Source organism: Gigantopelta aegis, chromosome 3 (genome assembly GCF_016097555.1).
Source record: "Gigantopelta aegis isolate Gae_Host chromosome 3, Gae_host_genome, whole genome shotgun sequence".
NCBI lineage: Eukaryota > Metazoa > Mollusca > Gastropoda > Neomphalida > Peltospiridae > Gigantopelta > Gigantopelta aegis.
Genome location: NC_054701.1, coordinates 88,051,877 through 88,073,919, shown reverse-complemented (window position 1 = coordinate 88,073,919; position 22,043 = coordinate 88,051,877). Strand labels below are relative to the sequence as shown.

At 36.2% G+C, this 22,043-nt stretch overlaps 1 protein-coding gene across 1 annotated transcript in view; it reads left to right on the top strand.

The window, feature by feature from the left end:
* Positions 1-22,043, top strand: part of LOC121369270 (mRNA-decapping enzyme 1B-like) — a 129,155-nt gene that overhangs the window by 72,155 nt on the left and 34,957 nt on the right. The window contains exons 3-4 of the mRNA XM_041494233.1: positions 6,563-6,690; positions 19,015-19,078. Coding sequence (XP_041350167.1) covers positions 6,563-6,690; positions 19,015-19,078 — 192 coding nt within the window. The remainder of the gene's footprint in view (positions 1-6,562; positions 6,691-19,014; positions 19,079-22,043) is intronic.

Sequence of the window (22,043 nt, the reverse complement as noted above, 5' to 3'; positions counted from 1 at the left end):
AGTCCTTGGTTTTTGAAAATTATAGGCGAGTAGAAAATTGCACACCTCATTATGCTAAGGCGAGTGAAAAATCACTCTCCAAAATAAATAAAATAGGCAGTGTAGCTCTGATTGGATTTTGACTGGTACGTCTAGAAAAATGTCTATTAAATCAGTATTTCCCGATTTGTTCAACAAAGAGAAATACCAGTTTAACGACTGCATGGAAGCCATTGCCATGTTTTAAATTTTTATTGTTTTAATAAAAGGACCTTCCTATCAGCTAAATGAGCTATGAAACCTGTTGATTTTTGTAAACAGTGGAAATAAATATACCCATCTATTTTACGTGCACCATTTGTTGTGTAACTTGCGCTGTTTTCACACTTGTCAGATTAAAATTACGAGCACGGTCGCACCCGCACACCTTAAAAAGCAAGGTCTGTATAAGAGACTCTTTTTTGTGTGCTCCATCTGGTAATTATTCCTAGGCCTAGTGCTGTAATTTAGTTTAAGAATTAAGATTTTGGTGACATTAAATTGTTGTTATCTCCCCATCAAGCCAGTAAAATTAACTCTGGGTGGAAGACAGTACTGGGGTGTGAACCCAGCGCCTACCAGTCTACTAACAGGACTAAGAAAATGAATTAAAAAACTCCTTGCTGCCAATGAGAAAATGTTGCACGCTTCCTCTAAAACTCTGTCAGAATTATCAAATGTTTGACATCCAATAGTCAATGATCAATAAATCAATGTACTCTAGTGGTGTTGTTAAACAACAACAAACTTTACTTTGGTACATGTACACTCTTTGTAACCGGCATTCGACATTCTTTTCGCGACTACTTCTGCTAGAATTGGCAGCAGCTAAATTAATTACGAAAGCTTATGGAGGCATACAGCATCAATCAAGCAAATGAGCTGCACATGGAAAGTGTTTACTTCATCTTCAGATGTTAATCTCCCTGCTCATTCTTCAGGCAGCCATGTTCCCCACACTCCCAGCATAGCCTTCTGCTCTAATTATTGTGTTATGGGCGGCAGCACTCTCTGATTTATCTTACTTAACACATAATACCAGAAATTCAAGCTAATCACAGTTTTTCATGTATAGTCTTTTGTTAATCTTAGTTTCACTCCTGAGGGCTTGTAGTTTAATATTGCACTTTTAGTTTTGTTGTTGATGTTCCAATGAACGATTATAATCGAAAGTTGATTGGTTGGGCTATGCCGATGTGATGATCGATTAGAATAGAAAGTTGATTGGTTGGGCCATGCCGATGTGATGATCGATTATAATCAAAAGTTGATTTGTTGGGCTATGCCGATGTGATGATCGATTAGAATAGAAAGTTGATTGGTTGGGCTATGCCGATGTGATGATCGATTAGAATAGAAAGTTGATTTGTTGGGCTATGCCGATGTGATGATCGATTAGAATAGAAAGTCGATTGTTTGGGCTATGCCGATGTGATGATCGATTAGAATCAAAAGTTGATTCGTTGGGCTATGCCGATGTGATGATCAATTATAATCGAAAGTTGATTGGTTGGGCTATGCCGATGTGATGATCGATTATAATCGAAAGTTGATTGGTTGGTCTATGCCGATGTGATGATCGATTATAATCGAAAGTTGATTGGTTGGGCTATGCCGTTGTGAAAATCGATTGTAATCGAAAGTTGATTAACCAGTCAATGATCAATTATAATATTAATAATATTATAAAGATCGATTATAATCAAAAGTTGATTAACCAATAATGTCCATTACGATTTGAGGGGTATCCACACAGTTATCACACAATACCCTGTGATCTTAATAAAAGAGGCACGTCTTTTTATTGATTGTGTCTAGCCACAGTGTCTGGGGACCGTCTAAATATACATCTGCCAATCAGGAACCATAAATACAAGCCACGGAAAGAAAAGACCAAAATCGGCTATGCCGATGTGATGATCGATTAGAATCAAAAGTTGATTGGTTGGGCTATTCCAATGTGAAGATCGATTAGAATCGAAAGTTGATTGGTTGGGCTATGCCGATGAGAAGATAATTATAATCGAAAGTTGATTGGTTGGGCTATGCCGATGTGAAGATCAGTTATAAGCGAAAGTTGATTGGTTGGGCTATGCCGATGTGATTATCAATTATAATCAAAAGTTGATTGGTTGGATTCTATCGATGTGAAGATCATTATAATTGAAAGTTGATTGGTTGGGCTCTGCCAATGTGATTATCAGTTATAATCGAAAGTTGACTGGTTGGGCTATGCCGATGTGAAGATCGATTATAATCGAAAGTTGATTTGTTGGGCTTTGCCGATGTGATGATCAATTATAAAAATTGATTGTTAAGGAAAAGTGTTAACTGTAATTGCTTCTCTAGATGAGAGTTTTTGTAAATGTATTGGGACTGCTGCTTGTTTCTGTGTGTACATAACGAAAAATATATTAAATAGTTATTAAAGGTAAAATTAGTAATTTTGTTAATCTTGCTTTTTGATCTCTGCTACCTTTGGTTAATCATAATTTTACTTTTGCAGTCATAGTTTTACTTCTGCTGTTTTTGGTTAATAATAGTTTTACTTCTAGTCTTTGATTAATCATAGTTTTATTTTTGCTACTTTCGGCAGTTTCCACTGTCTATTGAATAACACCAGTACCCCAAGCTGAATTCTTCACCCCCAAGATGCCATCAGTCCTACTTAAATTTTCCACCTTCACTTCTACCATTTGACACATGACCCAGTAGCTGATATACATTATTTTTTTGTGTGTTAGGGTGTCATTAAACATTTGTTCATTCCGTTACTTATAGACATTATCAGCTGGCCTACCATACACTTGAATAATAACTTTGGACTATAAACACTTTCACTGTAATCGGTTCCACTATTCCTCATTCCGGTAAACACTATTAGTACCACTTGAATATTTATTCTCTGTATAAACAGGATTGGTACCACTTAAATGTTTACTTTTCCCTACAAAAACTCACAGTAACACCTGGAACAATTGCTAGGATCGGAATTTTTAAGATTTTTTTTAAATCTTACTTCGGCTAGATTGTATAAATTAATGCTATGGTCAAACTACCAACTGCCAGCACAAAGTTAGCCAACTTTCTGCTGTCATGACTTCTATGACTGTCGAGTTGCTAGTCTGAGCACTCTTACAACTCGATGTTTGTCTTATAACCCAGTAGTTATTAATCTGAGCGCACCTGTCGTAAGGTGGGAGTTAGGGAAATCATAACACAACCGTTAAGTTGACCAACTTGGTTGTAACAGATGGCAGTGTGATCCTAGCATTAGTTTCACAAAGGTAGACTAGGAAGGAAGGAAAAGTTTTAATGATGCACTCAACACATTTTATTTATATGTGTCGGAAATATGGTTAAGAACGTCACAGATATTGAGGGAGGGAAGCTGCGCACCATCCCATAGACAGGTTAGCACATATAACGGCCTTTGATGTACCAGTCGTGGTGTACTGGCTGGAGCAAGAAATAGTGCAATGGGCCCACTGACGGGGATCGATCCCTAACCAATCGTGCATCAAGTGAGTGCTTTACCACTGGGCTGTGAAATGCTGGAAAAATTATCTTCTTTTTTTAATCGGATATCACATCCCAGATTAAGTGCTTCTGCCTATTTTGGTGATCCTTAAAGGATTTTGAAATAAGGGTAGAAAAGTCTTCTTTTAAAAATATGTATTCAGGGGTATGTACGTGTATTGTCTGATTAAATTAAGAAAGCTTGGAATTTACAGTGAACAAGAAGCAGTTGTGTTGTTAAACAGAACAAACTTTTTCTTTTCACAAAATGAATTTCAAAGCTTGCATATAGTGTATCAGGGATGGTGGCAAATTTGGGTTGCTTTGGAAGGGAACAAATGTCCCATTGGCAAGCCAAAAATATGCATGTTCACTGCATTTGATCAATGCATTTAACGACACTAAATATTGTTATGATGTAGTCAGCTGGTGTTATTTTGTAACCACCATTAAAAACTATTATACATGACAGGTACCTGAAGTTAAAAACAGACTTGTTTGGTGAATACAAACTAAAAATAGACGTGCTCGTTATTCAGTCAGTTTTGATCTCTGTTGTATATCAACTATCAGTAGTTTTCTTACAACTTAACATGGCACTGTAGTGCTAAAAAAAATCAGAAAACTTTTAAATGTATATAAACTAATTTAGATTTTTTTTTCCCCCATCATTTTTTGTAACTTGTATGAGGCATCATTTGTGAATAAAATAAGACACAATTAAAGTTGCTACTTGTACATTAGTTATTAAAATAACTCGAAAGTCAAATGAGATGGTTTTTAATCCAGGGAATGGCAGTCCTTTAGGTAAAGCACCTGACAGTGATTTATGGGAGCAGTTATAATCTTGCAGAGTATGACAAACATTTTAAAAAGTCACTAGTCACAGGGCTAGTAGGTTTGTAAAAGCACCCTTATGAATTTTTTCCTGTACAGAGATGTGATTATAAAAGTTAGGACACACATGTACACTCACACACATTTATATTAGCACCAGTAATAACAAAACCAAAAATTCTGTATATTTGTTTTACAATTTTTAGATCTTTGGCAGTCCTTATTGTTTGATCCGAGCAATAGTTTATTGCTCAGCATTGATTTTCAAACCATGAACACTACTTCTTATGCAAGTGGCAAACTTCCATGTAGCAAGTTACCTAGTTGCCTGTGTGGCAGCTGTCTGTATATATGTAAGACGATACACAAACATTAGTACACATGTATCGGACTGCAAGAGCATGGCGGAATGCTTCTGGTTCGTGCTTCTGGTTCGTACTCGGCTAACAATGAATTGTTGTAGGAAATTAACACACTGTTTGCTGAAATTAACACTGTTGGCCACAAACCTCAAAGGGAGATGATTGGCTAACAATCTTACAGTAATCTGGAGAAAATATACCGGTTTTACTAATAATAGCAAGGCAGCCATAACTTTTGGAACTTGATAGCAGGACCGCTGCTTTCCGTTAGTCCCACCAGTGAATTATACTGTGGAAAAACAATTACTGGGAATAGTTACAAATTCTCTGAATATATACACACATGAGTGTAATGCCTGCCTAGGAGCAGTGTGCCAAAGGTAGTTACTGTACTAAGTCTGGGCTGTCACGCTGGGGTGTAAACAGTGGGCATCCAGTAGTGTTCCATTGACATCTGGAACAAATTGTAAAAACACACTACCTTTCGTCTGTTTTGTATATTCCTCTTCTTTTCATGATCTGTGTGTTTATCTCATACATAGCTGGTTTATTTGTAGTCAAGCCTCACTCTGTTCTATTTGTAGACTGTCGTAATAATTATTAGGAAGTGATTTTATTTAGGGCCTTGTATAATCCTTGGCCAGAAATGGATGAATGAGTGAATCAATCAAACAGTCAGTCCGGGAGTGAACAATAGAATAATTATTAAATTATTAGCGATTTACGTAAGTGATTCTTTGCAGCAGACTGATTAAAGTGCCTGTCTAATTGAACTGATAGCTTGATGTCTGATTGAACTGATTGATTGATGATGTCTGATGGAACTGATTGATTGATGATGTCTGATTGAACTGATAGCTTGATGTCTGATTGAACTGATTGATTGATGTCTGATTGAACTGTCTGATTGAACTGATAGCTTGATGTCTGATTGAACTGATTTGATTGATGTCTGATTGAACTGATTGATTGATGTCTGATTGAACTGATAGCTTGATGTCTGATTGAACTGATTGATGATGTCTGATTGAACTGATTGATTGGTGATGTCTGATTGAACTGATTGATTGATTGATGTCTGATTGAACTGATTGGTTGATGTCTGATTGAACTGATTGATTGATGATGTCTCATTGAACTGATAGCTTGATGTCTGATTGAATTGACTGATTGATGATATCTGAATGAACTGATTGATTGATGATGTCCGATTCAACTGATTGGTTGATGATATCTGATTGAATTAATTGATTGATGGATGATGTCTCATTGAACTGATTGGTTGATGAATGATGTCTGATTGAACTGATTGATGAATGATGTCTGATTGAACTGATTGATTGATGATGTCTGATTGAACTGATTGGTTGATGATGTCTGATTGAACTGATTGGTTAATGGATGATGTCTGATTGAACTAATTGATTGATCGATGATGTCTGATTGAACTGATTGGATGATGTGTGATTGAATTGATTGATTGATGGATGATGTCTGATTGAACTGATTGATTGATGATGTCTCATTCAATTGACTGATTGATGATGTCTGATTGAACTGATTGGTTGATGATGTCTGATTGAACTGATTGGTTGATGGATGATGTCTCATTGAACTAATTGATTGATTGATGATGTCTCCTTGAACTGATTGATTGATGATGTCTCATTCAATTGACTGATTGATGTATAAATGAATTGAACTGATTACTTGATGATTGATTAACTGATCATTTAATGATTGATTGAACTGATCACTTAATGATGTGTGAACCATCACTTGATGCTGTGCTTTGTTACTCATTATACTATTTGGTGTCTTTGCAGATCGGCCAGCCCGTTGTTTGGCTTCATGATCCTCAACCGACTCGGTCTGAACAATCTGATTGAGCCCATCACCAGGGACCTCGAGTTCCAGGTGCAGGACCCCTTTCTGCTCTACAGGAATGCCAAGAGTAAGTCAACACAGTACACTCGCGGCCATGTCACAATGATAGACATTTTCTCAACCTACTCTCTTTTGGTAATCCTCCTAAAAGTATACATGAAAAGGTTGAGTTTACAAAGGGATATTTTGTATCAATTCTGGTTTATTGAGGCAGGAAGTATGCTGGTATTAATCCGCTACCCCTCCCCAGTGTAAGGTTTGTATGCTTATGGAAATGTGAATAATTGTGAAGAAGAGTCCTTTACTTGTATTTGCACATTGATTTATTAATCATTGGCTATTGGACGTCAAACATTTGGTAATATTGACATATAGTTTTAGAGAGGAAATCCGCTACATTTTTCCATTAGTAGCAAGGGATCTTTTATATGCACCATCCCACAGACAGGATGGCACATACCACAGCCTTTGATATACCAGTCATTGTGAACTGGCTGGAACAAAAAATAGCCCAGTAGACCAACCAATAGGGATTGATTCCAGACCGACCATGCATCAGGCGAGCATGCTACCACAATTGACTACAGTTCTGACTGGACTTGTGTTAGCTAATTAACATCCACATTTATTAAATAACAAGTTGTTACAAGGCTAGTTATTTGCGAATCCTCCAGCTGCCTGAAAAAACTATGAAATCTGTAAGAGGCAGCAGGATGGTTGGATTGTGTTACAGGACCTACTGTTGTTTAGAAAACAGTACCAGAGATTTACAGTATCTCATTACCAACCACCTTCAAATAATCATGGTCCTCCAATAACAATTTTCAAAATAGATAAGTTGTAAAAACATTCAGGGAAATAGCAAAATGTAGTCGAACCTGCTCATGTGGCCATCTTGATTAACCAGTGATCTAGGCGAAGTAGTAACCTGTATTAAGCAACCAGTGATTTAGGTGAAGTAGTAACCTGTATTAAGCAACCAGTGATCTAGGTGAAGTAGTAACCTGTATTAAGTAACCAGTGATCTAGGTGAAGTAGTAATCTGTATTAAGTAACCATTGCTTCTTTTATTAACCAGTGATCTAGGTGAAGTAGTAATCTGTATTAAGCAACCATTGCTTCTTTTATTAAGCAGTGATCTAGGTGAAGTAGTAACCTGTATTAAGTAACCATTGCTTCTTTTATTAACCAGTGATCTAGGTGAAGTAGTAACCTGTATTAAGTAACCAGTGATCTAGGTGAAGTAGTAACCTGTATTAAGCAACCATTGCTTCTTTTATTAACCAGTGATCTAGGTGAAGTAGTAACCTGTATTAAGTAACCATTGCTTCTTTTATTAACCAGTGATCTAGGCGAAGTAGTAACCTGTATTAAGCAACCAGTGATCTAGGTGAAGTAGTAACCTGTATTAAGCAACCAGTGATCTAGGTGAAGTAGTAACCTGTATTAAGTAACCAGTGATCTAGGTGAAGTAGTAATCTGTATTAAGCAACCAGTGATCTAGGTGAAGTAGTAATCTGTATTAAGCAACCAGTGATCTAGGTGAAGTAGTAATCTGTATTAAGTAACCATTGCTTTTTATTAACCAGTGATCTAGGTGAAGTAGTAATCTGTATTAAGTAACCAGTGATCTAGGTGAAGTAGTAATCTGTATTAAGTAACCATTGCTTCTTTTATTAACCAGTGATCTAGGTGAAGTAGTAACCTGTATTAAGCAACCAGTGATCTAGGTGAAGTAGTAATCTGTATTAAGTAACCATTGTTTCTTTTATTAAGCAGTGATCTAGGTGAAGTAGTAATCTGTATTAAGTAACCAGTGATCTAGGTTAAGTAGTAACCTGTATTAAGTAACCAGTGATCTAGGTGAAGTAGTAACCTGTATTAAGCAACCATTGCTTCTTTTATTAAGCATTGCTTCTTTTATTAAGCAGTGATCTAGGTTAAGTAGTAACCTGTATTAAGTAACCAGTGATCTAGGTGAAGTAGTAACCTGTATTAAGCAACCATTGCTTCTTTTATTAAGCAGTGATCTAGGTGAAGTAGTAACCTGTATTAAGTAACCAGTGATCTAGGTAAAGTAGTAATCTGTATTAAGTAACCATTGCTTCTTTTATTAACCAGTGATCTAGGCGAAGTAGTAATCTGTATTAAGTAACCAGTGATCTAGGTAAAGTAGTAATCTGTATTAAGTAACCATTGCTTCTTTTATTAACCAGTGATCTAGGTGAAGTAGTAATCTGTATTAAGTAACCAGTGATCTAGGTGAAGTAGTAATCTGTATTAAGTAACCATTGTTTCTTTTATTAAGCAGTGATCTAGGTGAAGTAGTAATCTGTATTAAGTAACCAGTGATCTAGGTGAAGTAGTAATCTGTATTAAGTAACCATTGCTTTTTATTAACCAGTGATCTAGGTGAAGTAGTAATCTGTATTAAGTAACCAGTGATCTAGGCGAAGTAGTAACCTGTATTAAGTAACCATTGCTTTTTTTATTAACCAGTGATCTAGGCGAAGTAGTAACCTGTATTAAGCAACCAGTGATCTAGGCGAAGTAGTAACCTGTATTAAGTAACCATCTAGGTGAAGTAGTTCTTATTAACCAGTGATCTGAAGTAGCTGTATTAAGTAACCAGTAACCAGTGATCTAGGTGAAGTAGTAATCTGTATTAAGTAACCAGTGATCTAGGTGAAGTAGTAACCTGTATTAAGTAACCATTGCTTCTTTTATTAACCAGTGATCTAGGTGAAGTAGTAACCTGTATTAAGTAACCATTGCTTTTTTTATTAACCAGTGATCTAGGTGAAGTAGTAATCTGTATTAAGTAACCAGTGATCTAGGTAAAGTAGTAATCTGTATTAAGTAACCATTGCTTCTTTTATTAACCAGTGATCTAGGCGAAGTAGTAACCTGTATTAAGCAACCAGTGATCTAGGTGAAGTAGTAATCTGTATTAAGTAACCATTGCTTCTTTTATTAACCAGTGATCTAGGTGAAGTAGTAATCTGTATTAAGTAACCAGTGATCTAGGTGAAGTAGTAATCTGTATTAAGTAACCAGTGATCTAGGTGAAGTAGTAATCTGTATTAAGTAACCAGTGATCTAGGTGAAGTAGTAATCTGTATTAAGTAACCAGTGATCTAGGTGAAGTAGTTCTGTATTTAACCAGTGCTTTTTATTAACCAGTGATCTAGGCGAAGTAGTAACCTGTATTAAGTAACCATTGCTTCTTTTATTAACCAGTGATCTAGGTGAAGTAGTAATCTGTATTAAGTAACCAGTGATCTAGGTGAAGTAGTAACCTGTATTAAGTAACCAGTGATCTAGGTGAAGTAGTAACCTGTATTAAGTAACCATTGCTTCTTTTATTAACCAGTGATCTAGGTGAAGTAGTAATCTGTATTAAGTAACCAGTGATCTAGGTGAAGTAGTAACCTGTATTAAGTAACCATTGCTTCTTTTATTAACCAGTGATCTAGGTGAAGTAGTAATCTGTATTAAGTAACCAGTGATCTAGGTGAAGTAGTAACCTGTATTAAGTAACCATTGCTTCTTTTATTAACCAGTGATCTAGGTGAAGTAGTAATCTGTATTAAGTAACCAGTGATCTAGGTGAAGTAGTAACCTGTATTAAGTAACCATTGCTTCTTTTATTAAGCAGTGATCTAGGTGAAGTAGTAATCTGTATTAAGTAACCAGTGATCTAGGTGAAGTAGTAATCTGTATTAAGTAACCAGTGATCTAGGTGAAGTAGTAATCTGTATTAAGTAACCAGTGATCTAGGTGAAGTAGTAATCTGTATTAAGTAACCAGTGATCTAGGTGAAGTAGTAATCTGTATTAAGTAACCATTGCTTCTTTTATTAACCAGTGATCTAGGTGAAGTAGTAATCTGTATTAAGTAACCAGTGATCTAGGTGAAGTAGTAACCTGTATTAAGTAACCAGTGATCTAGGTGAAGTAGTAATCTGTATTAAGTAACCATTGCTTCTTTTATTAACCAGTGATCTAGGTGAAGTAGTAACCTGTATTAAGCAACCAGTGATCTAGGTGAAGTAGTAACCTGTATTAAGCAACCAGTGATCTAGGTGAAGTAGTAACCTGTATTAAGTAACCAGTGATCTAGGTGAAGTAGTAACCTGTATTAAGCAACCAGTGATCTAGGTGAAGTAGTAATCTGTATTAAGTAAACCAGTGATCTAGGTGAAGTAGTAACCTGTATTAACCAGTGATCTAGGTGAAGTAGTAACCTGTATTAAGCAACCAGTGATCTAGGTGAAGTAGTAACCTGTATTAAGCAACCAGCTTCTTTGATTAACCAGTGATCTAGGTGAAGTAGTAACCTGTATTAAGCAACCAGTGATCTAGGTGAAGTAGTAACCTGTATTAAGCAACCATTGCTTCTTTTATTAACCAGTGATCTAGGTGAAGTAGTAACCTGTATTAAGCAACCAGTGATCTAGGTGAAGTAGTAACCTGTATTAAGCAACCATTAATTAACCAGTGATCTAGGTGAAGTAGTAACCTGTATTAAGCAACCAGTGATCTAGGTGAAGTAGTAACCTGTATTAAGCAACCAGTGATTTAGGTGAAGTAGTAACCTGTATTAAGCAACCAGTGATTTAGGTGAAGTAGTAATCTGTATTAAGTAACCAGTGATCTAGGTGATCTAGGTGAAGTAGTAACCTGTATTAAGCAACCAGTGATCTAGGTGAAGTAGTAACCTGTATTAAGCAACCATTGCTTCTTTTATTAACCAGTGATCTAGGTGAAGTAGTAATCTGTATTTAACCAGTGATCTAGGTGAAGTAGTAACCTGTATTAAGTAACCATTGCTTCTTTTATTAACCAGTGATCTAGGTGAAGTAGTAATCTGTATTAAGTAACCAGTGATCTAGGTGAAGTAGTAACCTGTATTAAGCAACCAGTGATCTAGGTGAAGTAGTAACCTGTATTAACCAGTGATCTAGGTGAAGTAGTAATCTGTATTAAGTAACCAGTGATCTAGGTGAAGTAGTAATCTGTATTAAGTAACCAGTGATCTAGGTGAAGTAGTAATCTGTATTAAGTAACCAGTGATCTAGGTGAAGTAGTAATCTGTATTAAGTAACCATTGCTTCTTTTATTAACCAGTGATCTAGGTGAAGTAGTAATCTGTATTAAGTAACCAGTGATCTAGGTGAAGTAGTAACCTGTATTAAGCAACCAGTGATCTAGGTGAAGTAGTAACCTGTATTAAGTAACCATTGCTTCTTTTATTAAGCAGTGATCTAGGTGAAGTAGTAATCTGTATTAAGTAACCAGTGATCTAGGTGAAGTAGTAATCTGTATTAAGTAACCATTGCTTCTTTTATTAACCAGTGATCTAGGTGAAGTAGTAATCTGTATTAAGTAACCAGTGATCTAGGTGAAGTAGTAATCTGTATTAAGTAACCATTGCTTCTTTTATTAAGCAGTGATCTAGGTGAAGTAGTAATCTGTATTAAGCAACCATTGCTTCTTTTATTAACCAGTGATCTAGGTGAAGTAGTAACCTGTATTTAACCAGTAACCAGGTGAAGTAGTTCTGTATTATTAACCAGTGATCTAGGTGAAGTAGTAATCTGTATTAAGTAACCATTGCTTCTTTTATTAAGCAGTGATCTAGGTGAAGTAGTAACCTGTATTAAGTAACCAGTGATCTAGGTGAAGTAGTAATCTGTATTAAGTAACCATTGCTTCTTTTATTAACCAGTGATCTAGGTGAAGTAGTAACCTGTATTAAGCAACCAGTGATCTAGGTGAAGTAGTAACCTGTATTAAGTAACCAGTGATCTAGGTGAAGTAGTAACCTGTATTAAGTAACCTGAAGTAGTCTTATTAAGTAACCAGTGATCTAGGTGAAGTAGTAATCTGTATTAAGTAACCAGTGATCTAGGTGAAGTAGTAACCTGTATTAAGCAACCAGTGATCTAGGTGAAGTAGTAACCTGTATTAAGTAACCATTGCTTCTTTTATTAACCAGTGATCTAGGTGAAGTAGTAACCTGTATTAAGCAACCAGTGATCTAGGTGAAGTAGTAACCTGTATTAAGTAACCAGTGATCTAGGTTAAGTAGTAATCTGTATGAAGTAGTAACCTGTATTAAGCAACCAGTGATCTAGGTGAAGTAGTAACCTGTATTAAGCAACCATTGCTTCTTTTATTAAGCAGTGATCTAGGTGAAGTAGTAACCTGTATTAAGTAACCCTAGGTGAAGTAGTCTGTATTAAGCTTTTATTAACCAGTGATCTAGGTAGTAACCTGTAGTAATCTGTATTTATTAACCAGTGATCTAGGTGAAGTAGTAACCTGTATTAAGCAACCAGTGCTTCTAGGTTAAGTAGTGATCTGTATTAAGTAGTAACCTGCTTCTTTTATTAACCAGTGATCTAGGTGAAGTAGTAATCTGTATTAAGTAACCAGTGCTTCTTTTATCTAGGTGAAGTAGTAACCTGTATTAAGCAACCAGTGATCTAGGTGAAGTAGTAACCTGTATTAAGCAACCAGTGATCTAGGTGAAGTAGTAACCTGTATTAAGCAACCATTGCTTCTTTTATTAACCAGTGATCTAGGTGAAGTAGTAACCTGTATTAAGCAACCAGTGATCTAGGTGAAGTAGTAACCTGTATTAAGCAACCAGTGATCTAGGTGAAGTAGTAACCTGTATTAAGTAACCATTGCTTCTTTTATTAACCAGTGATCTAGGTGAAGTAGTAATCTGTATTAAGTAACCAGTGATCTAGGTGAAGTAGTAATCTGTATTAAGTAACCATTGCTTCTTTTATTAACCAGTGATCTAGGTGAAGTAGTAATCTGTATTAAGTAACCAGTGATCTAGGTGAAGTAGTAATCTGTATTAAGTAACCAGTGATCTAGGTGAAGTAGTAATCTGTATTAAGTAACCATTGCTTCTTTTATTAACCAGTGATCTAGGTGAAGTAGTAATCTGTATTCTTTTATTAACCAGTGATCTAGGTGAAGTAGTAACCTGTATTAAGTAACCATTGCTAGTAACCTGTATTTAACCAGTGATCTAGGTGAAGTAGTAATCTGTATTAAGTAACCAGTGATCTAGGTGAAGTAGTAATCTGTATAGTAACCAGTAATCTGTATTAAGTAACCAGTGATCTAGGTGAAGTAGTAATCTGTATTAAGTAACCAGTGATCTAGGTGAAGTAGTAACCTGTATTGATCTTGAAGTAGTAATCTGTATTAAGTAACCAGTGATCTAGGATCTAGGAAGTAGTAATCTGTATTAAGTAACCAGTGATCTAGGTGAAGTAGTAATCTGTATTAAGTAACCATTTCTTTTATTAACCAGTGATCTAGGTGAAGTAGTAATCTGTATTAAGTAACCAGTGATCTAGGTGAAGTAGTAATCTGTATTAAGTAACCAGTGATCTAGGTGAAGTAGTAACCTGTATTAAGTAACCATTGCTTCTTTTATTAACCAGTGATCTAGGTGAAGTAGTAATCTGTATTAAGTAACCAGTGATCTAGGTTAAGTAGTAACCTGTATTAAGTAACCAGTGATCTAGGTGAAGTAGTAATCTGTATTAAGTAACCAGTGATCTAGGTGAAGTAGTAATCTGTATTAAGTAACCAGTGATCTAGGTGAAGTAGTAATCTGTATTTAACCATTGCTTCTTTTATTAACCAGTGATCTAGGTGAAGTAGTAACCTGTATTAAGTAACCAGTGATCTTGCTTCTGTATTAGTAACCTGTATTAAGTGAACCAGTGATCTAGGTGAAGTAGTAATCTGTATTAAGTAACCAGTGATCTAGGTGAAGTAGTAATCTGTATTAAGTAACCAGTGATCTAGGTGAAGTAGTAACCTGTATTAAGTAACCAGTGATCTAGGTGAAGTAGTAACCTGTATTAAGTAACCATTGCTTCTTTTATTAAGCAGTGATCTAGGTGAAGTAGTAACCTGTATTAAGCAACCAGTGATCTAGGTGAAGTAGTAACCTGTATTAAGTAACCATTGCTTCTTTTATTAAGCAGTGATCTAGGTGAAGTAGTAACCTGTATTAAGTAACCATTGCTTCTTTTATTAACCAGTGATCTAGGTGAAGTAGTAACCTGTATTAAGTAACCATTGCTTCTTTTATTAACCAGTGATCTAGGTGAAGTAGTAACCTGTATTAAGTTACCATTGCTTCTTTTATTAACCAGTGATCTAGGTGAAGTAGTAACCTGTATTAAGCAATCATTGCTTCTTTTATTAAGCAGTGATCTAGGTGAAGTAGTAACCTGTATTAAGTAACCATTGCTTCTTTTATTAACCAGTGATCTAGGTGAAGTAGTAACCTGTATTAAGTAACCATTGCTTCTTTTATTAACCAGTGATCTAGGTGAAGTAGTAACCTGTATTAAGTAACCATTGCTTCTTTTATTAACCAGTGATCTAGGTGAAGTAGTAACCTGTATTAAGCAACCAGTGATCTAGGTGAAGTAGTAACCTGTATTAAGCAACCAGTGATCTAGGCGAAGTAGTAACCTGTATTAAGTAACCATTGCTTCTTTTATTAACCAGTGATCTAGGCGAAGTAGTAACCTGTATTAAGTAACCAGTGATCTAGGTGAAGTAGTAATCTGTATTAAGTAACCAGTGATCTAGGTTAAGTAGTAATCTGTATTAAGTAACCAGTGATCTAATAAGTATTGCTTCTTTTATTAACCAGTGATCTAGGCGAAGTAGTAACCTGTATTAAGTAACCATTGCTTCTTTTATTAACCAGTGATCTAGGCGAAGTAGTAACCTGTATTAAGCAACCAGTGATCTAGGCGAAGTAGTAACCTGTATTAAGTAACCATTGCTTCTTTTATTAACCAGTGATCTAGGCGAAGTAGTAACCTGTATTAAGTAACCATTGCTTCTTTTATTAACCAGTGATCTAGGTGAAGTAGTAATCTGTATTAAGTAACCTGTATTAAGTAACCATTGCTTCTTTTATTAACCAGTGATCTAGGCGAAGTAGTAATCTGTATTAAGTAACCAGTGATCTAGGTGAAGTAGTAACCTGTATTAAGTAACCATTGCTTCTTTTATTAACCAGTGATCTAGGCGAAGTAGTAATCTGTATTAAGTAACCAGTGATCTAGGCGAAGTAGTAACCTGTATTAAGTAACCATTGCTTCTTTTATTAACCAGTGATCAAGGTGAAGTAGTAACCTGTATTAAGCAACCAGTGATCTAGGTGAAGTAGTAACCTGTATTAAGCAACCAGTGATCTAGGTGAAGTAGTAACCTGTATTAAGCAACCATTGCTTCTTTTATTAACCAGTGATCTAGGCGAAGTAGTAACCTGTATTAAGCAACCAGTGATCTAGGTGAAGTAGTAATCTGTATTAAGCAACCAGTGATCTAGGTGAAGTAGTAACCTGTATTAAGCAACCATTGCTTCTTTTATTAACCAGTGATCTAGGCGAAGTAGTAACCTGTATTAAGTAACCAGTGATCTAGGTGAAGTAGTAATCTGTATTAAGCAACCAGTGATCTAGGTGAAGTAGTAACCTGTATTAAGCAACCATTGCTTCTTTTATTAACCAGTGATCTAGGTGAAGTAGTAACCTGTATTAAGTAACCAGTGATCTAGGTGAAGTAGTAATCTGTATTAAGTAACCATTGCTTTTATTAACCAGTGATCTAGGCGAAGTAGTAACCTGTATTAAGCAACCAGTGATCTAGGCGAAGTAGTAACCTGTATTAAGCAACCATTGCTTCTTTTATTAACCAGTGATCAAGGTGAAGTAGTAACCTGTATTAAGCAACCAGTGATCTAGGTGAAGTAGTAACCTGTATTAAGCAACCAGTGATCTAGGTGAAGTAGTAACCTGTATTAAGCAACCATTGCTTCTTTTATTAACCAGTGATCTAGGCGAAGTAGTAACCTGTATTAAGCAACCAGTGATCTAGGTGAAGTAGTAACCTGTATTAAGCAACCATTGCTTCTTTTATTAACCAGTGATCAAGGTGAAGTAGTAACCTGTATTAAGCAACCAGTGATCTAGGTGAAGTAGTAACCTGTATTAAGCAACCAGTGATCTAGGTGAAGTAGTAATCTGTATTAAGCAACCATTGCTTCTTTTATTAACCAGTGATCTAGGCGAAGTAGTAACCTGTATTAAGCAACCAGTGATCTAGGTGAAGTAGTAACCTGTATTAAGCAACCATTGCTTCTTTTATTAACCAGTGATCAAGGTGAAGTAGTAACCTGTATTAAGCAACCAGTGATCTAGGTGAAGTAGTAACCTGTATTAAGCAACCAGTGATCTAGGTGAAGTAGTAACCTGTATTAAGCAATCATTGCTTCTTTTATTAATCAGTGATCTAGGTGAAGTAGTAACCTGTATTAAGCAACCATTGCTTCTTTTATTAACCAGTGATCTAGGTGAAGTAGTAACCTGTATTTAGCAACCAGTGATCTAGGTGAAGTAGTAACCTGTATTAAGCAACCAGTGATTTAGGTGAAGTAGTAACCTGTATTAAGCAATCATTGCTTCTTTTATTAAGCAGTGATCTAGGTGAAGTAGTAATCTGTATTAAGCAACCAGTGATCTAGGTGAAGTAGTAACCTGTATTAAGCAACCAGTGATTTAGGTGAAGTAGTAACCTGTATTAAGCAACCAGTGATCTAGGCGAAGTAGTAACCTGTATTAAGCAACCAGTGATTTAGGTGAAGTAGTAACCTGTATTAAGCAACCATTGCTTCTTTTATTAAGCAGTGATCTAGGTGAAGTAGTAACCTGTATTAAGCAACCAGTGATCTAGGTGAAGTAGTAACCTGTATTAAGTAACCATTGCTTCTTTTATTAAGCAGTGATCTAGGTGAAGTAGTAACCTGTATTAAGTAACCAGTGATCTAGGTGAAGTAGTAACCTGTATTAAGCAACCAGTGATCTAGGTGAAGTAGTAACCTGTATTAAGCAACCAGTGATCTAGGTGAAGTAGTAACCTGTATTAAGTAACCAGTGATCTAGGTGAAGTAGTAACCTGTATTAAGCAACCAGTGATCTATGTGAAGTAGTAACCTGTATTAAGTAACCATTGCTTCTTTTATTAAGCAGTGATCTAGGTGAAGTAGTAACCTGTATTAAGTAACCAGTGATCTAGGTGAAGTAGTAACCTGTATTAAGCAACCAGTGCTCTAGGCGAAGTAGTAACCTGTATTAAGCAACCAGTGATCTAGGTGAAGTAGTAATCTGTATTAAGCAACCAGTGATCTAGGTGAAGTAGTAACCTGTATTAAGCAACCAGTGATTTAGGTGAAGTAGTAACCTGTATTAAGCAACCAGTGATCTAGGCGAAGTAGTAACCTGTATTAAGCAACCAGTGATCTAGGTGAAGTAGTAACCTGTATTAAGCAACCAGTGATCTAGGTGAAGTAGTAACCTGTATTAAGCAATCATTGCTTCTTTTATTAAGCAGTGATCTAGGTGAAGTAGTAACCTGTATTAAGCAACCAGTGATCTAGGCGAAGTAGTAACCTGTATTAAGTAACCAGTGATCTAGGTGAAGTAGTAACCTGTATTAAGCAACCAGTGATCTAGGCGAAGTAGTAACCTGTATTAAGTAACCAGTGATCTAGGCGAAGTAGTAACCTGTATTAAGTAACCAGTGATCTAGGCGAAGTAGTAACCTGTATTAAGCAACCAGTGATCTAGGCGAAGTAGTAACCTGTATTAAGCAACCAGTGATTTAGTCGAAGTAGTAACCTGTATTAAGCAACCAGTGATCTAGGTGAAGTAGTAACCTGTATTAAGCAACCATTGCTTCTTTTATTAAGCAGTGATCTAGGTGAAGTAGTAACCTGTATTAAGCAACCAGTGATCTAGGTGAAGTAGTAACCTGTATTAAGCAACCATTGCTTCTTTTATTAAGCAGTGGACTAAAATGCAGGTGGGTGGGAGCAGGACATAGCCCATTGGTAAAGTGCTTGCTTTATGTGCAGTCAGTTTGGGATCAATCCACATCGGTGGGCCTATTGGGCTATTATTGCTCCAGCCAGTGTGCCATGACTAGTATATCAAAGGCTGTGATATGTGCTATCCTGTCCATGGGATGGTGCATATAAAAGATTCCTGGTTAAATGAAGTAAACCTGTCCTGGACAGAGGAGTCGGCCAAGGCTGGCACCTGTGCTTATGACAGTGTGTTCTGAATGTGCATGTGTATAAAACCCAATGACCTGGTTGACCTAAAAGAATTGAAGACAGTAGTCTATATTAGAAGGTTTCGTTTCTTTATTTTATAGACCAAGTGTTACAAATACCATCTTAGTAATAGCTATGGAGTGTAAATGTTCTATATGTATATGTTTTAAATTCTGTTCCTTTTCTTATTCATAAAATAAATATTTTTTGGTTGCAGACATTTTTGGTATTTGGTTTTATGAAAAGGATGAATGTGCATGCATCGGCAAGCGTATGAACAGGTAAGTCAAACTTTATCAAGTATCTTACACCAGGGGTTGAAATAATATGTAGAGTTTCACCGCCATTTGTTTCCCCAGGATGAGTCATGTTAGGGGCCATTAACGTTTTGTTCTAGGCATCAACTGAAAATTGTGATCATTTGATGACTAAGCAACCGATTATTTCAACCCCTGAACATTTCTAACAATCAATGAATTATGATTTTTATAAAGATATTAAGATTGTTAAATATATTCCAGTCATAAAATTTTACAATTTTTGGGGGATTTTGCCAGAATTGTAAAATGATGTAATAAAAATATTTTACAATTCCATCTCATAATTTTTACACTTTCGACACCAAAATGTAGGATTCGTGGACAGCATGGAATGTTGTTAGATTCATAGCCTGTATTCTCCATGGTGCAGTAAGTGCAAACCTTTACCCTTCCTATTTGAAGGGTCATTAATTTATCTTAAGTTGGTAGATAATCAGAGTTTTGATTTCACGAGACTTCTAGTGCACAGCATAAAATCTGCCAGAGAGTGTTAACTATCACTCTTGACTCCGAGGTATACACCGGACATCTGAGAATCTTTTAACTGCTTTCATACAAGACTATTGTCGTGGGCAGGTGGCAAGTCACCTGCTAACATATTTATTTTCCTTGCTCATAAAATTACAAACATAATTTATTTTTCTCTCTTTTGCTGGTGTGCATTGTAAACATGTGTCGATATAACGAAAACTGTTGGTGGAAAGCTGATGCTTTGGTTTATGTTAACTGATCGGTTTTGTTTGTGAAACGGGAATGTTGGTTGGTAACACTGCTACAGAAAATGATAGTTATCGGAATTACTTCTTACCAGGTACTCACTGCACTGTTGATCACCACCTGAGACTGTACCGATCTTTACGGCATTTCAGCAAATCCAATTTTACTTATCTGTAATACTTGTGTTTTTTACACAGTTCTTTACACTGTGTTTTAATTTAACTGTTGCATTTTTATATTGATGTTGATCATCACTTAATGTTTGCATTTACCGTAATTTGACACCCACTACGGCAATAGCCGATGTATTTTTCATGCTGGGGTATTGTTAAATATTCATTCATTCATTTAGCAAATCCAAGGAACATTTTCTTTTCAGTGCTAATAACATTAAAAAAATGATTAGCAGTGACTATTAATTTACTGTTTTAGAACTGTGTAACAATGTCTAAAACTTGTGTAGTGAATCCTAATGCAGTACTCAACAAAATGATCCTTAAACTCTTATTCCAACGAGCTCCCTCCTGTGCTAGTTTTAATTCAATAAACTAGTCTGGGAATGGCAGTGCAAGAAGGATGAAATCTCCAGTAAAGGATCTCCTTCCATAATGCAGTACTCAACAAAATGATTCTTAAACTCATATCCCAATGAGCTCTGTCTTGACCTAGTTTTAATTAAGTAAACTAGTCTGGTAGTGGCAGTCCTCTTTATGATGGTGCAAGAAAGATGAATTCTCCAGTAAAGGATCTCCTTGGGAGTGCCTGTCCTATAGACGAGGCACTGGATAGTAATTCATGGAATCTACTAGTCTATTTTGCCAAATCCCTCTTTGACTCTGTATTGTGCAGAGTTCCAGTCTTGATCACGGGTGGCAGTTTTGTTGAGATCTGTACCATTTATAAATTATAAATTGAAAAGTGCCCCTTTTTGTTGATAGATTAAATAGATATTAGTGTTTTCCTAGCTTGTTTTAGCATGGTGCAGCACCATGCCTCACTAGTGTAGCACCATCTTGCCTTAATCAGTGCCATGCTGCACTGAGATTAAAAAACCCTTTTTCAATAATTAATTCTAAAATTGCCTTGATAAAACACTAAAAAAAAAATATTATTAATTAATAAAAATATCTCTGTTATATATTTTGCCATTCATTTATTAAAGCAAGAACATTAATTACATTTATGTTTATTTCAATTATTGTTTTTGTCTTTAATGCAAACAAAGTGCCCTGAAAATGGTCAAAATTGCCCCCAAAGTGTTTTGTCTACCATGCCGTGCCACATTTGTAGGGAAAACACTAGATATACTCTGCTAACATTCGGTGAAGATCATTACAAGTGTCTGCAGGGGATAGCTTTGGGTCAGCAGAACATTTGTAGGGAAAACACTAGATATACTCTGCTAACATTCGGTGAAGATCACTACAAGTGCCTCAGGAATAGCTTTGGGTCAGCAGAACATTTGTAGCGAAAACACTAGATATACTCTGCTAACATTCGGTGAAGATCACTACAAGTGCCTGCAGGGATAGCTTTGGGTCAGCAGAACATTTGTAGCGAAAACACTAGATATACTCTGCTAACATTCGGTGAAGATCACTACAAGTGCCTGCAGGGATAGCTTTGGGTCAGCAGAACATTTGTAGGGAAAACACTAGATATACTCTGCTAACATTCGGTGAAGATCACTACAAGTGTCTGTAGGGAAAACACTAGATATACTCTGCTAACATTCGGTGAAGATCATTACAAGTGTCTGCAGGGGATAGCTTTGGGTCAGCAGAACATTTGTAGGGAAAACACTAGATATACTCTGCTAACATTCGGTGAAGATCACTACAAGTGCCTCAGGAATAGCTTTGGGTCAGCAGAACATTTGTAGCGAAAACACTAGATATACTCTGCTAACATTCGGTGAAGATCACTACAAGTGCCTGCAGGGATAGCTTTGGGTCAGCAGAACATTTGTAGCGAAAACACTAGATATACTCTGCTAACATTCGGTGAAGATCACTACAAGTGCCTGCAGGGATAGCTTTGGGTCAGCAGAACATTTGTAGGGAAAACACTAGATATACTCTGCTAACATTCGGTGAAGATCACTACAAGTGTCTGTAGGGAAAACACTAGATATACTCTGCTAACATTCGGTGAAGATCATTACAAGTGTCTGCAGGGGATAGCTTTGGGTCAGCAGAACATTTGTAGG